We start from the raw sequence: 15,106 nt of genomic DNA, 5'->3' as shown, positions 1-15,106 counted from the left end.
AGGTCTTATATGTTTTTTATTAATAGAACTGTGATCTCTGTGGAATGCAAGTTGAGAAAATGCCTCATGCCCTATCTTCTCTACCTAACAACTGTTGCTGAGTGACATTATCAATTGCAACTTGTTAGAATAAAATAATAGGAAAACCTTCCTCTAATTATTCACTACGACTCAAAATGTAACCAAGCTTTCCAAACAGCAGATCTCTAAGACTGAAACATAGTATTATTTCTCATTTAGGGGCTACATTTAATGGACTGGTTTCTTGGGTTCACCATAGCAGTGTTCAGTGTACATGAAAAAGAAGGCAACACAAGGCATCATGCTATCTACAAGCCTTGCAATCCTGAGAGGACATGGGGACTCCAGTCTTGAACTACCACAACCCCATGAATGGCTTAATTTAGAGTAACAAGGAATAACTAGTGTACTGAACATTCCTACCATGCCATAGATCATAGATGAGTAGCTTACAACTTGCTATGTTCTTTCAGAAATAGGCATTTTTATATATATATATATATATATACACACACATACTTAGAAGAAGCGAGGACATATTCATCTCTCTGGTTCTGCAAAAAACAGAGTATTATATGTTTTGTGAAGCTGTACCTGGATACTATAAATACAAATTACAAATACACATTTTTGCCTTCAAATAACTTTCAAGCAATACTTTGAAATAGTAGTTATGCATAAAGTAGTATTCCATGAAAAAAAATCTGCAAAGAGTTGACAAAATTAAAAACTAGGATATTAATCAAAAACACGTTGTCAAAACTACCTAGCTTGCACATCAAATCCCAAGTACCCATAGAAGTACACAAGTAGTCATTTGTTATTTATGCTGTAGTAACTTATGTAAAGTTATTCTTTCATAAGAAAGTTCCTCTATACCACCTTCTGCTTGTATCTAAAAGCATTTTGACAGTCAGGGGCTATCAAATTTAATTTTGATAAAATTGACTTTTTGCCTTATAAAAAGTATATGAACAAGAACTATACCTCCTTATATAAAAGTTGTCTGTATTATCAAAGTATGAACAAACCAAACTCTTAGCAGTATTTGTAAGCAGAGTTTATATTTTTCAGACCCAAACCACCTGACAATGAATTAACTTTTAAGATTTGTTACACTTTTAAAGTCACTTCACACCACAGCACTACTACCTCATTCTAAAGCAACAACTATAAAACTCAGCTGAAGCTCCAACTCAGCACTTGTTTTTACAGAGCACTTTCATGATGTGACCAGCTAGGTGGTAAAGGAGGAACAGTCTAAAGGTTTCTTTGCTGGTTTGTAGCCAGCAAACCCCATATAAAGGGCTGAATTATTAACACTTCACAGGTCTGGAAACACAGTGAAAAAAGAAACCTTACTGTGCAGATCACTGTCACTCCAGATAGACTACTATGGAGCTAATTATACCCAAAGATAATTTGCAATGGAGTTCATTTTTACAGGTCAGTTTGTAGGACACAGAATTTTAAAACTAAATAACTATGTATGTGGTGTGACTTTTTCTATAAAGAGAGAAATTAATAGAATGTTGACTTTGAATTCTCTAGCATAATGAATAAATATATGCTCACTTCAACACAGTAAAAAAAGAAAAGCTAGGCACCATAACATTTTTAGAACACAGATATAGTCCCTGATTGCAAAGCACTTAGCTCTAAACAAATAATCAGTCTTTTTCAATTCAGTGGGGCAAGGATTCATAAATGTTTACAAAATCAATGCCAAAGCTAAAAATAATCCTGTCAATAGTAGAATGACTGTATTTTTTCCCCCCATTTAATTATTTTATTGTAGCAATATCACTCACTTTACTGAAGAAAGAATTCAATTGTGATAATTTATTAAGATATGGGTCTTTTAAACACTTTAAACAAATGTAAAAGGCCACTGAGTTCTGTTCTACATGTGATGCTGTTCAGTTTTTTAATGCTGTGGATGACAGGTTGTCATACTTATTTTCATAAAATCAGTAGATGACACTAAGCTGCAGGTGCTGCAACTGCTCAGAAGGAAATAATTCAATACAGACTTGAGAAAAATGGAAAAACTGTCCAATATAAAAAGCATGAAGATAGTTGAAGGCCTGTACACAAAGGGTTACACTTAGAAAGAAAAAAAGCAATTGTGTAGTACAGTGATTCTGTTTTAACATGGTGTTTACAGTAGACTACAGACTGTATCCTTAGTAGTTTACCAATTGGGGGCAAGGGGAAAGATACCAAAAAAGCATCATGCCAGAAGGTACTACATAGGGTATCACATATATGACATGACATAACTGTTCCAGTTTTATACAACTAATGCTTCCACTAGTTGCACTAATGAAGTCTCAGCTGGAGCACTCTGTTTAATATAGGGAATTAGACATCCATAAAGATGTCTACAAACTGTATATGAGCTGGCACAAGTCCAAAGGAGAGCAACTACAGTAATTCCAGGTCTAGAAAACAAGATGTAGGAGGACAGACTAAGTTAAATCCTTCTTTCTTTATTCTAGAAAAGATAAGAACAGTAGTGTTAGGAAGATGCATGATAATAGTCTTGAAATTGATTACTTTATATACATGGAAAAAAAATTATAAATACCATAAGCATATCTTATGTATTTAGTTTGCAGAAATAAAGATTTAGGTAGATCTTGGGGGGAGTGGGAAGCATTCCAGTGATAGAATAGCAAAAATTGCAACTGGTTGCACAGAGACATGGCAGAAATCACTATTACTAAGCACTTTAAAAACTGGTTGGATGCTGAACACTGATCCAGCTCTTCTACTTCAATGCCATATACACAGTGTAGTAATTTCTAATTAATTTTTGGGATACTATCCCTATCCAGTTGTTCACATATGAGAGATCTAAAGGAGAGATTTAACACAGCAGATTGGTGACTATCCATACCAGAGAGAAAATATTCCTGAAATATTGAAGAACAAAATATAACCTGTTTCCTCACTAATACCTAGCAACAGGACCCCAGTAGGCAGGTAACACTGGTAAAGCCACCTCTGTATTCAATGAAGAACAAGTCATGAAACACAGTCATGAAATGTGTCATCCTGGGCCTCAAATTTTGTACTGATCTATGTATGATAAAAGGAGTTCTACCAAGTACTGCTACTCAGTACCTAAAAGGTCCTCAGTTACACAAGACCTTAGTCATGTATACAGTCACAGAGGAAAGGCTTATTTTAACTCAAGCGCTCAGTTCAGTAAACATGAAATAATGCCTATGTCTAATAGAACATTATTTCCAACAGCTCTTCTTCAAAATTACTCTATCCTTGCCAAGCCACTACAACAGCAAAAAGGTAATTTTGCAGTATTTCAAGCAAACTGAAACACCAGCACTACCAGAATTTTAAGACATTGTAATCAGGTTAAAACTAAAAAAATGAGCATTTCCTCTAAGTAGAATTAGTTCTTGAAACACTACAAACTTCAATTAGGCAACGACAGGCTGCTCTCTTCTCTGCTGAGGCTTCTCTATTGCTTAATAAAAACACACAACATGATCACTAAATAGGAGGACCCTCAAAGTTTAATTTTGTCATCTAATGTTACAAGCTGTAACTTCAGATTACTTATTGTACATCTTCTAGATACTACACTGAACAGGATTTTGTTATATGATATTGTATGAACTCTACTGAGGTATCTCTGCACTGCATTTCACAAACCAACTAAATCCCACAACATGGCGTGAGTTGAGCCAGTATCTGGCTCCCTTACATAAACATAGAACAAAGATATAGAAAAGATGAGATAAGAGTCATTTTGAGGACCCTTGTGTGCATCCCAAATAGCAAGGGCAGGTCCTGTTAATCATGCCAGCTGGCTGAATTTGCAGATAATGTCACATTAGCTGAACTTGTCCTTAAGCCTGTTCCAAATCCAAACACTGTGAGCTGGGCAGTGAAAAAATTAAGACACATTGGTGCCGAATTGGAAGAAGTACAGTTTAAGCATAAAACAGTTGTATCAACTATTTTCTTTCAAAAAACCTAGCAGAAAATCAGAAACTCTACCATATGTTTGAGTCTTTAAATCAGCATACACCTCTACTAGCTGAGCAAAACACTAATCTATATAAAAGTGATTGTTTTTCAAATTTTGTATGGGCCAGCTACTAGAATGCTGAATATACCTTCATTCAGATGTAATAGTTCAGACATTTGAAAAATGACCAAACTAAAGACTTCTGGATTCACCAACAGGTAACACCGTAGAGACTATTCTGCTTTCCAACCTGATTCACATTATTCGCTTCCTTCTAGTTTTTCCCATTTTTATCCCTCCTTACTCAGATTCTGTGTCAGTCTCTCCAGAACAAGCTGCCTAAGAGCTAACCAGTAGTTTTTGACCATAAAAACCCCAACAATACAAAAAAAAAAAACCCAAACCCAACAAACCCTTGATTCCAAATGAGAGCTACCACATTCACTGCAAGTGTTTCTGCCTATGGGACAGACAGTCCATCCCATTGTACTGTGGTTGAATACACACACAGTAAGAGACCCCTACATACGTACATATATATACACAATCTGTACACATACACACAAACACAGGTGAAGTATTTCAAATGATGCGATCAACATATTCAGATGTAAAAATCCTGGGTTTCAGAACAATTATGCAGAGAACACATAATATAAATCCTGAAGCAGTTAATACCTGGTTCAGGATCTAAGCCTCTGTTTGATTTACAGATTGAAATACACACAAAATGTCTAATTTTTGTCTCAACGTTGAACTGAAAAGATATCTACATTTGAAACTGGGTCTGTCTTGTTTCTACAGTTTTCCCTTAGTACTTACCCAAGGACAAGTGGTAAAAGTGGTGAAAGGCAAGACAAGTCTTCCTGTTCCTTCACCTAATTTGATGTTATCCCAGAATACAAGGAACATCAAAGACAAGAGAGGAAGCAAGGATCCCAATCTGAGCAAAAACAGGCTCAGTCATGCACTAGTATACCATAAGTGAGAAGAGAGAGTTTTCTGCATTCTGTGACCCAGAAAAAAAATTGAATGAAAATGGTACTGGTTCATCACAGATGAGATGGGGGAACAGTCATGCCTAGCTCTGCCAAAGTTCTGCTTCAGCAAAAAGAAAAAGGAATTTTCACAGGAGCTTTCAACCTAGTAAAATTTGATGGGTTTATTCTACATAGATGTCAATAGCTCACCCTGAAAAACAGCAAGCTTCCTGATATATACTGTCACACTAATTCAAAGTACATAGGGACTGTATCTTCTCTGATAAATTATTATACAAAAGTTTTAATTCAATTAAGAAATAATTCTCGGAAATATCTAGAAAAGTTTTGTAAAGTAAACACATCTAGTGTGGAAAATTTCAACTACAAATGTGTAAGCTGGGGAACCTTAGAAGCAATTTGGAAAACTGTCTAAGATTCAGAAGTACTGGCAATCTTAAATACAGCCATCTGAAGCATAAGCCTCTCTCTTAACAGGACATTGGCTGCAATATTTCCGTTATATTTTGAGCTCAATAATCTATAAAGAACCCAAAAAGCCACAGCAACAAACAAAAAAAACCCCAAAACAAAACAAAACCAACAAACTAACAGAAGGAAAAAAATACTCACATATGTCATTTGACAAGCTGAATATAAATGATGCTAGCAGACAAATAATTACCTGGGGGGGAAAAAAACAGTAACAACAAAACCCCCAAACAGTAGTGATAAGATAGTAAGTACAAACATACCTTGTCCTTGAGGAACCCCATAAAACTCAGCAGCAATCCTTGCTGCTTCCTTACGGTTTCCTTTCACAATGTAGAAATGACTAAGTATAGCAAGGCTGATTTTCACAAAAAGTTTAAAACAAAAAAGGCAAAGTATAGTAAAGTAGACATTGGATAGCTGCTGGGCAAAAGGGCGACTCTCTTCTATGACAGTCATTGCTGCAGCAAAATCTCTCTCAGTGTTTGGGCAGGGCTCTCAAATGTGTTGATAAGATCATATGGCTCCAGCCACGCACTCATGGGAACAACTGGTCCTGAGGAAAGAAAATATCAGCTGGTCATGATGCTAGCTGCTCAAAATATGACGATTATTTATACTGTACATAGTCTCGAGTTCACTACCACTCCTGCTAGCCTGGTGATATTCAAGTGAGACGGAATATAGCAGACACAGGCTCCTTGGTACTTGGTCCACTTTAAAGGTCTGTTTCATTCCAAATTCTGCATTTCTAATTAATTTATTTAAGCTATTGATGTATGTTTAAAAATACACTGTCAAAAGTATTAAGAACTAAACCACATACTAAACCAGGTAACTCTGATAATCAGGTTTTGGTAAGTTCTCCTGCTTCTTAAGTACAATTGGTCCTTTGCGTTACTTCATTTTATGTTAAACCACTATTTTTTTCTTACAAAACTAAACCCACATCAGTAAATACTTGAAATACATATTAACAAAGAAACAGAGACTTAACATATATCAGCTTTGACAGTCTCACAACATTTTATTCAGGCTGAATGTGTACCACATTATGGCTTATGGCATTGTACTAAAAACAGACTATAACAATTAAATGTCTAGGTATTTTTATAAATAAGATCACAGAACTTCTAAAATTAAATTAATTAAAATGTAATTAAAATAAATGCAATAGTAAATACAAAATATGGAAGCTTTATAATGCTTATGATACACATTTTGTTGCTGTACCATATTAGTTTAAATCTATGACGTGACAGGCTTTATTTCTTGGCCAATTTTAAAGAGGGGCAGTCTGAATTCCTCAGATTATTTTATTTTTTTTTAATTAATTTGCTTATGTACCATAAAGTTGTTATTCATAGCCAGGCAGAAATTGTTCCATTAGTGTAATTGCTGAGTAAATAACTGTGCCTGAAAAGGTACAAACGGAGATGCTGCAGGACAGAACTAGATTCCTAAGTAAGCTATAACCCTAAATAAATGATTCTGGCAGCACAGGAAGAAATCACTGGTTTTAACTACATTTTTAAATAGTCTAGCCACAGTAATCTTGAACTGAAACATCCTTTCTATTCTACCCTGGATTCTTTTGTTTAATGGTCAGAAAAAAACATTTTAGAATGTTCACAACCGCCTATTGGAAACAGAGGGTATGACCCAAATGCCACTGCATCCACAGGCTCCCGACTTCAATGAACAGGATAGCAGACATTAAGGATATAATACAAAAGCATATTTCTTAAGGGAAAGTGGCAAAATAAAGAACATTTTATCATCTGGCTCCAGGAGTAATTTATTAGTGTAAGAGAGTGTAATGTGCTCTAAAAACTGCCTTCAAATAAACTTATATAAATGAAAAAATACATTAATAAAATGAAATGTGCTTGGAAATATCAAGATTTTTGACAGACAGAAATTGAACTGTGCTTAAGATAAACAGATATTCAGTCTTTTTCTTTGAAAAGTAAAAAAAAATCCACATAAAAATCAGAAAAGAAACCAGAAAATTCAATTGAAATGCAGTTTAAACTGTAAACTCTATTAGCCTATGAAAAAAACATACACATTTTCTGCTAAATTTCATTTATAGACATTTACTCATCCAGCCAGAATAGGAACTGCTCTCCACATACCATCGTTAGAAACAAGAGTACTTAAAATACCAAATGAAAATCCCTTTTTATATTTGGCACATTGTTATCTGACACTGAATTGGGGTGTCATGCTTTCCGTAAGGATAAATAGGCATTATGTTCTCAGCCATCCCTGCCAATTTCCGTTTCAATCATTAATACAAATTGTATTTTCATAACACATCCAGTGTTGGAATTCCTTCATCCACATTTATACTAGTGTTATCAAGCTTAATTCAATCAGTCCAGAGAATTCCCCATTTATCTTAAGTACCTGCTTTGCAAATTTACTATGCAGAATATGCAAGAATCATAATTATCTCATGGAAAACATTTTTCTTCTTAGAATGTTTTCCCTAACTGTTTTTCATTTCTGACTCCACACTATGCCATCCAGTAACTGTGCTTTCTCATCTGGACTTCTCCCACATTTTGCTAATTAACAAAACAGTCTTTGTAAAAAAATCCAAATAGCAATTACTACAACTAACAGCTGGAGTTAGCAGCGCGCAGAGTCAATCTTCCTCTTAAAAATACTGTTTCCTGCTTGCAACTGCAGTAGATAAATCACTGAAATTTCTCAGTTGTTACATTGTCTTCTTCACATTGGCTTTTTCTCTAAAGGGTCAACAAAAATAACAGAAACCTGTTCAAAATTAAGGCTGGGGATGCATGTAATATTTTCTATGTGAGCTTTCAAATTTGTCATTGATCCATAAAAGTTCTACTTTTAGAAACAAGAAAACTGAGCAGGAGGTTATTCCTTTATTAAAGTTTGTCTGCTGTCCCCTCAAAATTTTCCCTTCTTAGCTGTAAACTACATACAAATAAAATAAATAATGAGTTTTGAGAATTTAATTTCACATATGTTCGTAAGAAGCTGACAAAATTATGCCCTAATGATATTTTTGCTTCTTTAAAGCTCTCTAATTTACATGTGCCAGCTCAGCTGGAAACTCCCAACTGCACAGAACAACCTAGTTTATCTTAATCCAAGGCTCTGCTGTACTAAAGCCCTGCCTATAATTGCCATTACAGAGTGTTGGCATACCCATGCTACCAGGCACCCAGTCATGGAAACACAACTGTTCAGGTATTAACACTCACAGGGCATTTTGGAAGAATCAACAATGTGAATACTGAGACTTGCACACAAAATTGCTGAAGCAAGCCCATGCAGACTAGAACCAGGAACAGAAAGCTAAAGATGTTGCAAGAGAAATCAGAAAGTAGAAGCATAAGTAAATTATACTGATTTGAGAGTCAATGTGACACCATTAAAGAGTGTAAAAAAACTGACATGATATGCATTGCAAATTTTCTATTGCATGGCAACATAAAGCAATTGGAGTCTGGTCTAGCAGCAGCATAGAATACCAAGAGCCTCCAAATAGAAATGTATTAGCAGTATCTTACAACAGATAACATTAGAAAAATATCAGATCACTGAAAAGAACAGTGGCTTAATCCAGACATTTATATTTTCTCTATAGTTTTGACTTTGGGAGATGAAATTCTCCATCTCATTTTCTCATTTGTAAAATGGGTTTGAGTAGACCATTCAAGAGGAGTATTCTGAGTATTTCATTACTATTAACAGAACACAATACCGAAACTAATTAGGTAGCTAATAATTTTAATACAAAATTTGGATATACCTAAACAAAATACTGACCATTCATTCAATGGCTCCGAAATGGACAGCATATAAAATTACTGTAACATTTCAGGCTTTATCATAGCACATAGCAAAATGGCATGAACCACACTGCAGATAAACATTAGGGTTTTTTTGTTTTAAGAATACAGCAGTACTTAAACATAGTGAACACTAAGAGCACAGTAAGACAGCTTAATATACTAGCATATTCCCTGCAAATAAAACAATACACTCATTTCTCTGGTATGCATTCCCCATTTCTGGCAATTAGCTATTTTAATACTAAAACCATTTTTAAAACTACAAATGCTGAAAATTTATGGTCTTGAATCCTGGTTTTGTGCAGCTTGGTCAGTTACCACTCCTAAAGAACATAACCAGTACACTCCAGATAGAAATACTGTAATTTATAATTACTATAAAAGTGGTTTATTTCATTTCCAGTGCTCAAAGTAGCCTGCCTTTCAGTGTTTTACTGTGTAGTGGCCAAGTGCAGAAAGAAAGCACTCAGTGGCTGAATTTGCTAATTCAAAACCATTTGCCTATAACCTAAGTAACTTTAAAAAAAAATAAAAAATACATTCTATCTTCTGTGTTCAATTATATAACCACATTAATAAACTATTTTCTTCTGTCAGATTTCCCTCAACACTCTAGAAGATCAGAGTGCTTCATTTTAAGTAAGCCAAGAGACAAGAAACGTACCACAACAGATATATAGTCTTTGAAAACAGTTTTTATTACTAAAGACTTAAAAACCCTTACAAATATTATTTCTTTATAGCATATACTGTGTTAAGTTCTGGAAAATATACTTCTAATTAAATCTTTTAAAGTAATATCCTTAAATTCGACTAATACAGGTTGTAGAAGAGTAACTATACTCACAGCACAAATTCTGTTACAGTTAGTCTCAATAGTTTTCATCAGTATTTTGCAAATGCATTTAAATGTCTGAAAGTAAAAATGGGTTTTTTTTTAAGACAAGCTATGTAATGCCGTATAAGGAATTATTTGGATGGCATTTCATCTGCCTGTCTTTCTCCACATGTAAGAGATTTGGCTAAAAATACCAAGAAGTTAAGATAGTTGTCCTGGTTTTTAAACTTCTGCCTAATAACAAATATAACAGAAGATCATTTAAGGAAATGGGATGCCAGGCAGAGGAACTGGAAGAATTAGGTGCTCTGAAGAATAAATTATTTTATAAAACCTACCTAGAGAAACTTCTGGAAGAAGGACTTCAAAACGGAGAGAGTTTAAAAATCAGGAAGATGCCACTAGTTTTAGTAACTTATTTTTGATGTAGGCACATAATGCTTGATAAAGGCCTAAAAAATTCTGAGAAGCCTGAGCTACTAAAAAGGCCATGACTTATTCAGCATGAATAATGACATGCAGACTTGTATTTTAATAGGTGGATGGGATGCTAATATTCAACACTTCAACTTTCATCTGCTTCATACACAGTTAGTGAATGCCGTTTATGTTATTTCCTCCTCACGTATGTTCTTTAAGCAGTTTTTTCTACCACTTTCTAGCCAAAGCATTTAAACTGAATAAATCTCAACATAGAGCAACTATTTCAATACATTCAACTACAAGTCTAATATAAAAAAGTCCCTGCTACCAGCAACACTATCGTAGGAGTATGCTTGATCTGCTTTGCCAGTTGATCTAATCACAGACATTAAAGTTCTGTACAGAAGGAATGCAGGTGTAACTGACCTGCTTACAAGTAAATTCAATCTAAGTTCTGCTAAGAAACACAGCAAGTCTGTCGTGCAGTATTGTTGCAGTCCTCTTTGGATATCTAGTATAACCCAATTTTTAAGAGTACTATAGAAAGAGATTCCAAAATAAGTCATGTGCATACTTGGAGACAGGTCTAAAACTAGAAACATGTCAGACAGCAGGCACACACAGCCTGCTGACAGACAAACTTTAGCAAGTCTTGCCCCCTTGTTAGTTTTAAAAGTTACCACCTCCAGTTGCCCATTCCATTCCCCAGCTAAAGGCTCCTGACCCTTTTTCTCCCTTCCTGGCAATCAACAGAAAGGAATGTGTACTGATATTCAGCCACTTCACAATCTGGCAATGTAAACTTTTAGATGAGTTTAAACTAAACTGCTAGACTTTACAATGAAAAAACCCCATTCACATCCCCTACTACTCATTCTGTTACACAGATAGTAACCTCTTGTTAAAAAATAATAACAAACTATAAGAGAGGTCAGGCTGCCTCTTAATAAGGGTATTTGTGTAATTTTTGATGGTTCAGTGTACTGGTATACAACTGTATCTGTGAAACTTTGGAGTCTCCCCATTCTGCATTTCTTTGGATAGCTCCTTTCTTGGGTCCAAACAAATGTATTCATCACAAACCACATTTACAGAACTTAATAGATTCCTTTTCCATCAACTAACTCACCCTCTTGCTTAGGTATGTGGTATTACAGCTACTATGCTTTCAAAATTTAAGCTAGCTTTACAGAACTGACTTTGCTATTTCTCATTCCTCTAGTACAGTGCAGCCATCTTTTCAATCAAAATTCTTGTAAATGAACTTGGTATTTTTGTATTTTTTACAATTAACCTTCTCTTGAATGAACTGCAAGTCAAGATGAGACATGTCAACTATTCTGAAGTGAAAAGTCTGCTCAAAGTGATATCTGAGTTCTGAATATTTTCAGCCACCAATTTGAATTCCTTCCAAAATTGCTTATTTTATTCTACATTGCAGTCTGCCTTTTAATTCTTTAATTGATTTAATTGCAAACTCTTTCTAAAAACAGTTAAATCTTATCTGTTGCCTTCTACTTTATACCTCCTTTTTTCAGACTTTTGCCAGGTCTTCTGTTTGTCTTCTTATCCTCCATACTTTGTAGATCCAAACTGAAAAACTGGAGGTGAGAAGACGGTTAGAAAAAACCCCTTCAATGCAGTTCAGAAAGATTATTTCTCTTAGCCACAGCCTTTCCACACAAGAGGTGAAAACGCACGACCCAGAAAGACTGCTAAAAAAATAGAGAGAAAAAAATTCTGCAAGATGCTCATGACCATATTTATTTTATTCATCTGCACACCCAGAGCTGTTCAAGAGGCTCTAAGTTGCCACTGTCTCTTTAAGAGTGAGTATTTCAGTAATTACAGAGAAATTCAGTGAAGGATTTAGACATTTATGGTAAAATTTAGGAAGTATATAAATGGCCTTAGACCCAAAAAAAGTTATCTATATAGTAGTCATATAACTAGGCAGGCATCATAGATGCCACAGGCACCTAAATTTTCATCTGTAAAATCAGCTAGAAACTTAAGCCCCAAGAAAGCCAAAGGTGCTACCTCCTGAGCTGAATTTAACACCATCCCTTTGCCTGGAATTCACAAACCATACCTCAAAACATCATCTCCTCTGTTGATGGTCAGTGTCAACACTTGTGATTTTGTTTATAGATGAATAAAGGAATCTCTCAGTAACTTGAACAATAGAGCAGAAACATCTCAACCAAAGAAAGCAGGCTACTTCTTCTCAGAAGACTACATCATCAGCTGCTGACTGGTATCAATTCTGTTGAAGTGCTGACACTATAAAAAAGAACACGATTAAGAGATCAAAGAGTGCACAAGACCACAAGTCAGATAACTTGAGGAAGGACAGAAGAAGGGAAAATTCTACCTTTCACACATGCTCTTAATCCCATCTCTGCATTTTGTTCAATGAGTTCATAATGAAAAAATACAACATTTCTTGAAGTAAGAACCAGCCTGAGCAGTGCCAAGCCTTAGGTGCTCTGCTGCTCTAGGCCTGAGAACATTGATAAGGAATAGTGACATTTACTTAGGGGTTATACCTAAATAAATTCAGAATTATGTGAGCAGAAGTCACATTTGTTTATTTTTCTTAAAAACATGTGCTAAACCTTTTAACTTTGATCTTTAGGTACTTGACTGCTGCTTTGGGAATTTCACTACTTTATTCATACAAGTTCCACCTTAGTTAAGTTTTCCCCAAGAGTAGAGTTGTTTAACATCCAATGAAAAAGTAAATAGCAACTTTAAGAGATAAAAGCAAGAGCAAAGGCAAATGAGCCTTTTGTTTGTAGGCATAAAAAAGAATTGTATTAAGAAGGGTGTCACCAGCAGGTCGACGGAGGTTCTCACACCCATCTATTCTGCCCTAGTGAGGCTGCATCTGGAATATTATGTTCAATTCTGGGTTCTCCAGTTCAGGAGAGACAGGGAACAACTGTAGAGTCCATGTCATGGGGTGAGTTGAATCTGCTGCTGATATTCAATACCATGACGCTGTCATGCCAGCTTCAAAATGAAAGTGCTGGTAGAAGCAAAGTACTATGGGGCTTGATGTTCAGATTGTAACATGAGAGGCCTCTTGTTCTGATTGCTGCTTTCCATTTACAGGTTTGGGGTATTGGTATTTTCCAGTGTGTGGGCTGCATATTTTCTGCAAACAGGCTATGGCAATTTTGCATCTTATCATATCACTAAACTCTTTTTATCTCAGCTCCAATGGTTTTGTTTGGTTTGGTTGGTTGGTTGGTGTTGTGTTTGTTTGTTTTGGTTTGGGTTTTTTGGTGTTCCTGTCTGTATAGGGAAAGAGGTGGGGGCTTGTGAGAGTGGGCTGTGTTAATGCAGGACAGTCCATATTTGGCACCAAACACTGGTCTTGAAAAACAGCTGTCTTAACTAAGACAGTCTATTTTGGCAGGAGACAAAAGGGTTGAGATAAGAAGACGATAATGAGAAGATTCAATTAAGTCTTGAGACTTGTTAAGAGAGTTTTATGTAAGTTTGGGTGTTGGTTTTTTTTTTCCCTATGGTGTATTTGCTATATTGATCCATTTGTTTTCTGGGAGCAGCTGCAGGTGACGTGCTGGGGTCCTCTGTGTGCTCTCTCTGGTGCTGTTGTCACCTTGGGGAAATTGCTTAGAGCTGTGCTGTTGCTCTGCTGGTTACTAGCAGGTTATTATATAGTTATTCCACTGGCCACTTAGTTTAGGTGTAATCTCATTTGATGGGCCAGATTTTGTCCAGAGCAATACAGAATACTACCTGGAGAGCTGCCCTGGGGCTAGATAACTAAGCGTGGCAGGATGTGTGGGAGAGTATGGGCAAGTGGAGCAGAGGTTCCCAGATGCAAGACCTGTTCCCATACACAAATTCACATCTTATATTTAACAATAGGGCTAAGCAGAAACGTACCACAGATACTCAAACTGGGTGGAAATAAAGACCATTAGTATGATCTTTTTGCTTTTCCATTCCCTACCTTTACCTGTTTTTTCTTCCCTGAATTACAGGCCTGATTCTCAGTTACAGGAGAAAAAAAAAAAGAAACGCATCATCACTATAGAACATATGCATTTCAAAAGGGCCTGACAGTCCACACCTTCTTGTTCCTATTCTTTCAGTTACCATGAAGCCATCGACATTTTTAGACCCCTCTGAGCTCCTGCTCCTACTCCCCATACTTACAGGACTGGAAACAAAGATAAGTGAACCACTGCTGACACCTGTTGCCCACTCTGATAAATGTGTGCTAATCGGCCTGGGGTACTTGATACAGGGAAATACGGAAAAAACCCACCACCGTATAGGCTGTCTCTCACCCTGTTATCAGACTCATAATGTTGCAGGCCCAGGGAGCAGGAACAGGAACCAAGTGGGGACCTAGAAAGAGGTGTTAGCAAGCCACTTAACTACATAAGCTATGGTTTGCTTGCCCAGACCTAAACTGAAATTTCAACCAATCTGGAGAAGTAAGATGAATGACTATCTCATTCTGCACTGTGGGATC

General features: G+C 36.0%; 1 protein-coding gene across 5 annotated transcripts in view; it reads right to left on the bottom strand.

Moving 5' to 3' along the window:
• The window catches only part of ASB5 (ankyrin repeat and SOCS box containing 5), a 38,229-nt gene that overhangs the window by 21,880 nt on the left and 1,243 nt on the right, over positions 1 to 15,106 (bottom strand). Inside the window, exons 2-4 of one of the 5 annotated variants that reach the window (XM_068137038.1) lie at positions 12,686 to 12,876; positions 12,119 to 12,194; positions 5,757 to 6,049 (exon numbers count right to left, since the gene is read on the bottom strand). The exons of 1 other annotated variant lie outside the window; for it this stretch is intronic. In XM_068137038.1, the coding sequence (XP_067993139.1) occupies positions 5,757 to 5,952 (196 nt within the window). In that variant the 5' untranslated portion in view covers positions 5,953 to 6,049; positions 12,119 to 12,194; positions 12,686 to 12,876. Of the gene's footprint in view, positions 1 to 5,756; positions 6,050 to 12,118; positions 12,195 to 12,685; positions 12,877 to 15,106 lie in introns of those variants that run through there. 3 more of the 5 variants (XM_068137041.1, XM_068137039.1, XM_068137042.1) reach the window with 3 other exon arrangements.

This window comes from Melanerpes formicivorus, unplaced genomic scaffold (assembly GCF_026170545.1).
Source record: "Melanerpes formicivorus ecotype bairdi unplaced genomic scaffold, bMelFor1.0.p_v2 SCAF_4, whole genome shotgun sequence".
NCBI classification, from domain to species: Eukaryota; Metazoa; Chordata; class Aves; order Piciformes; family Picidae; genus Melanerpes; species Melanerpes formicivorus.
This window is presented reverse-complemented; position numbering and strand designations above follow the sequence as displayed.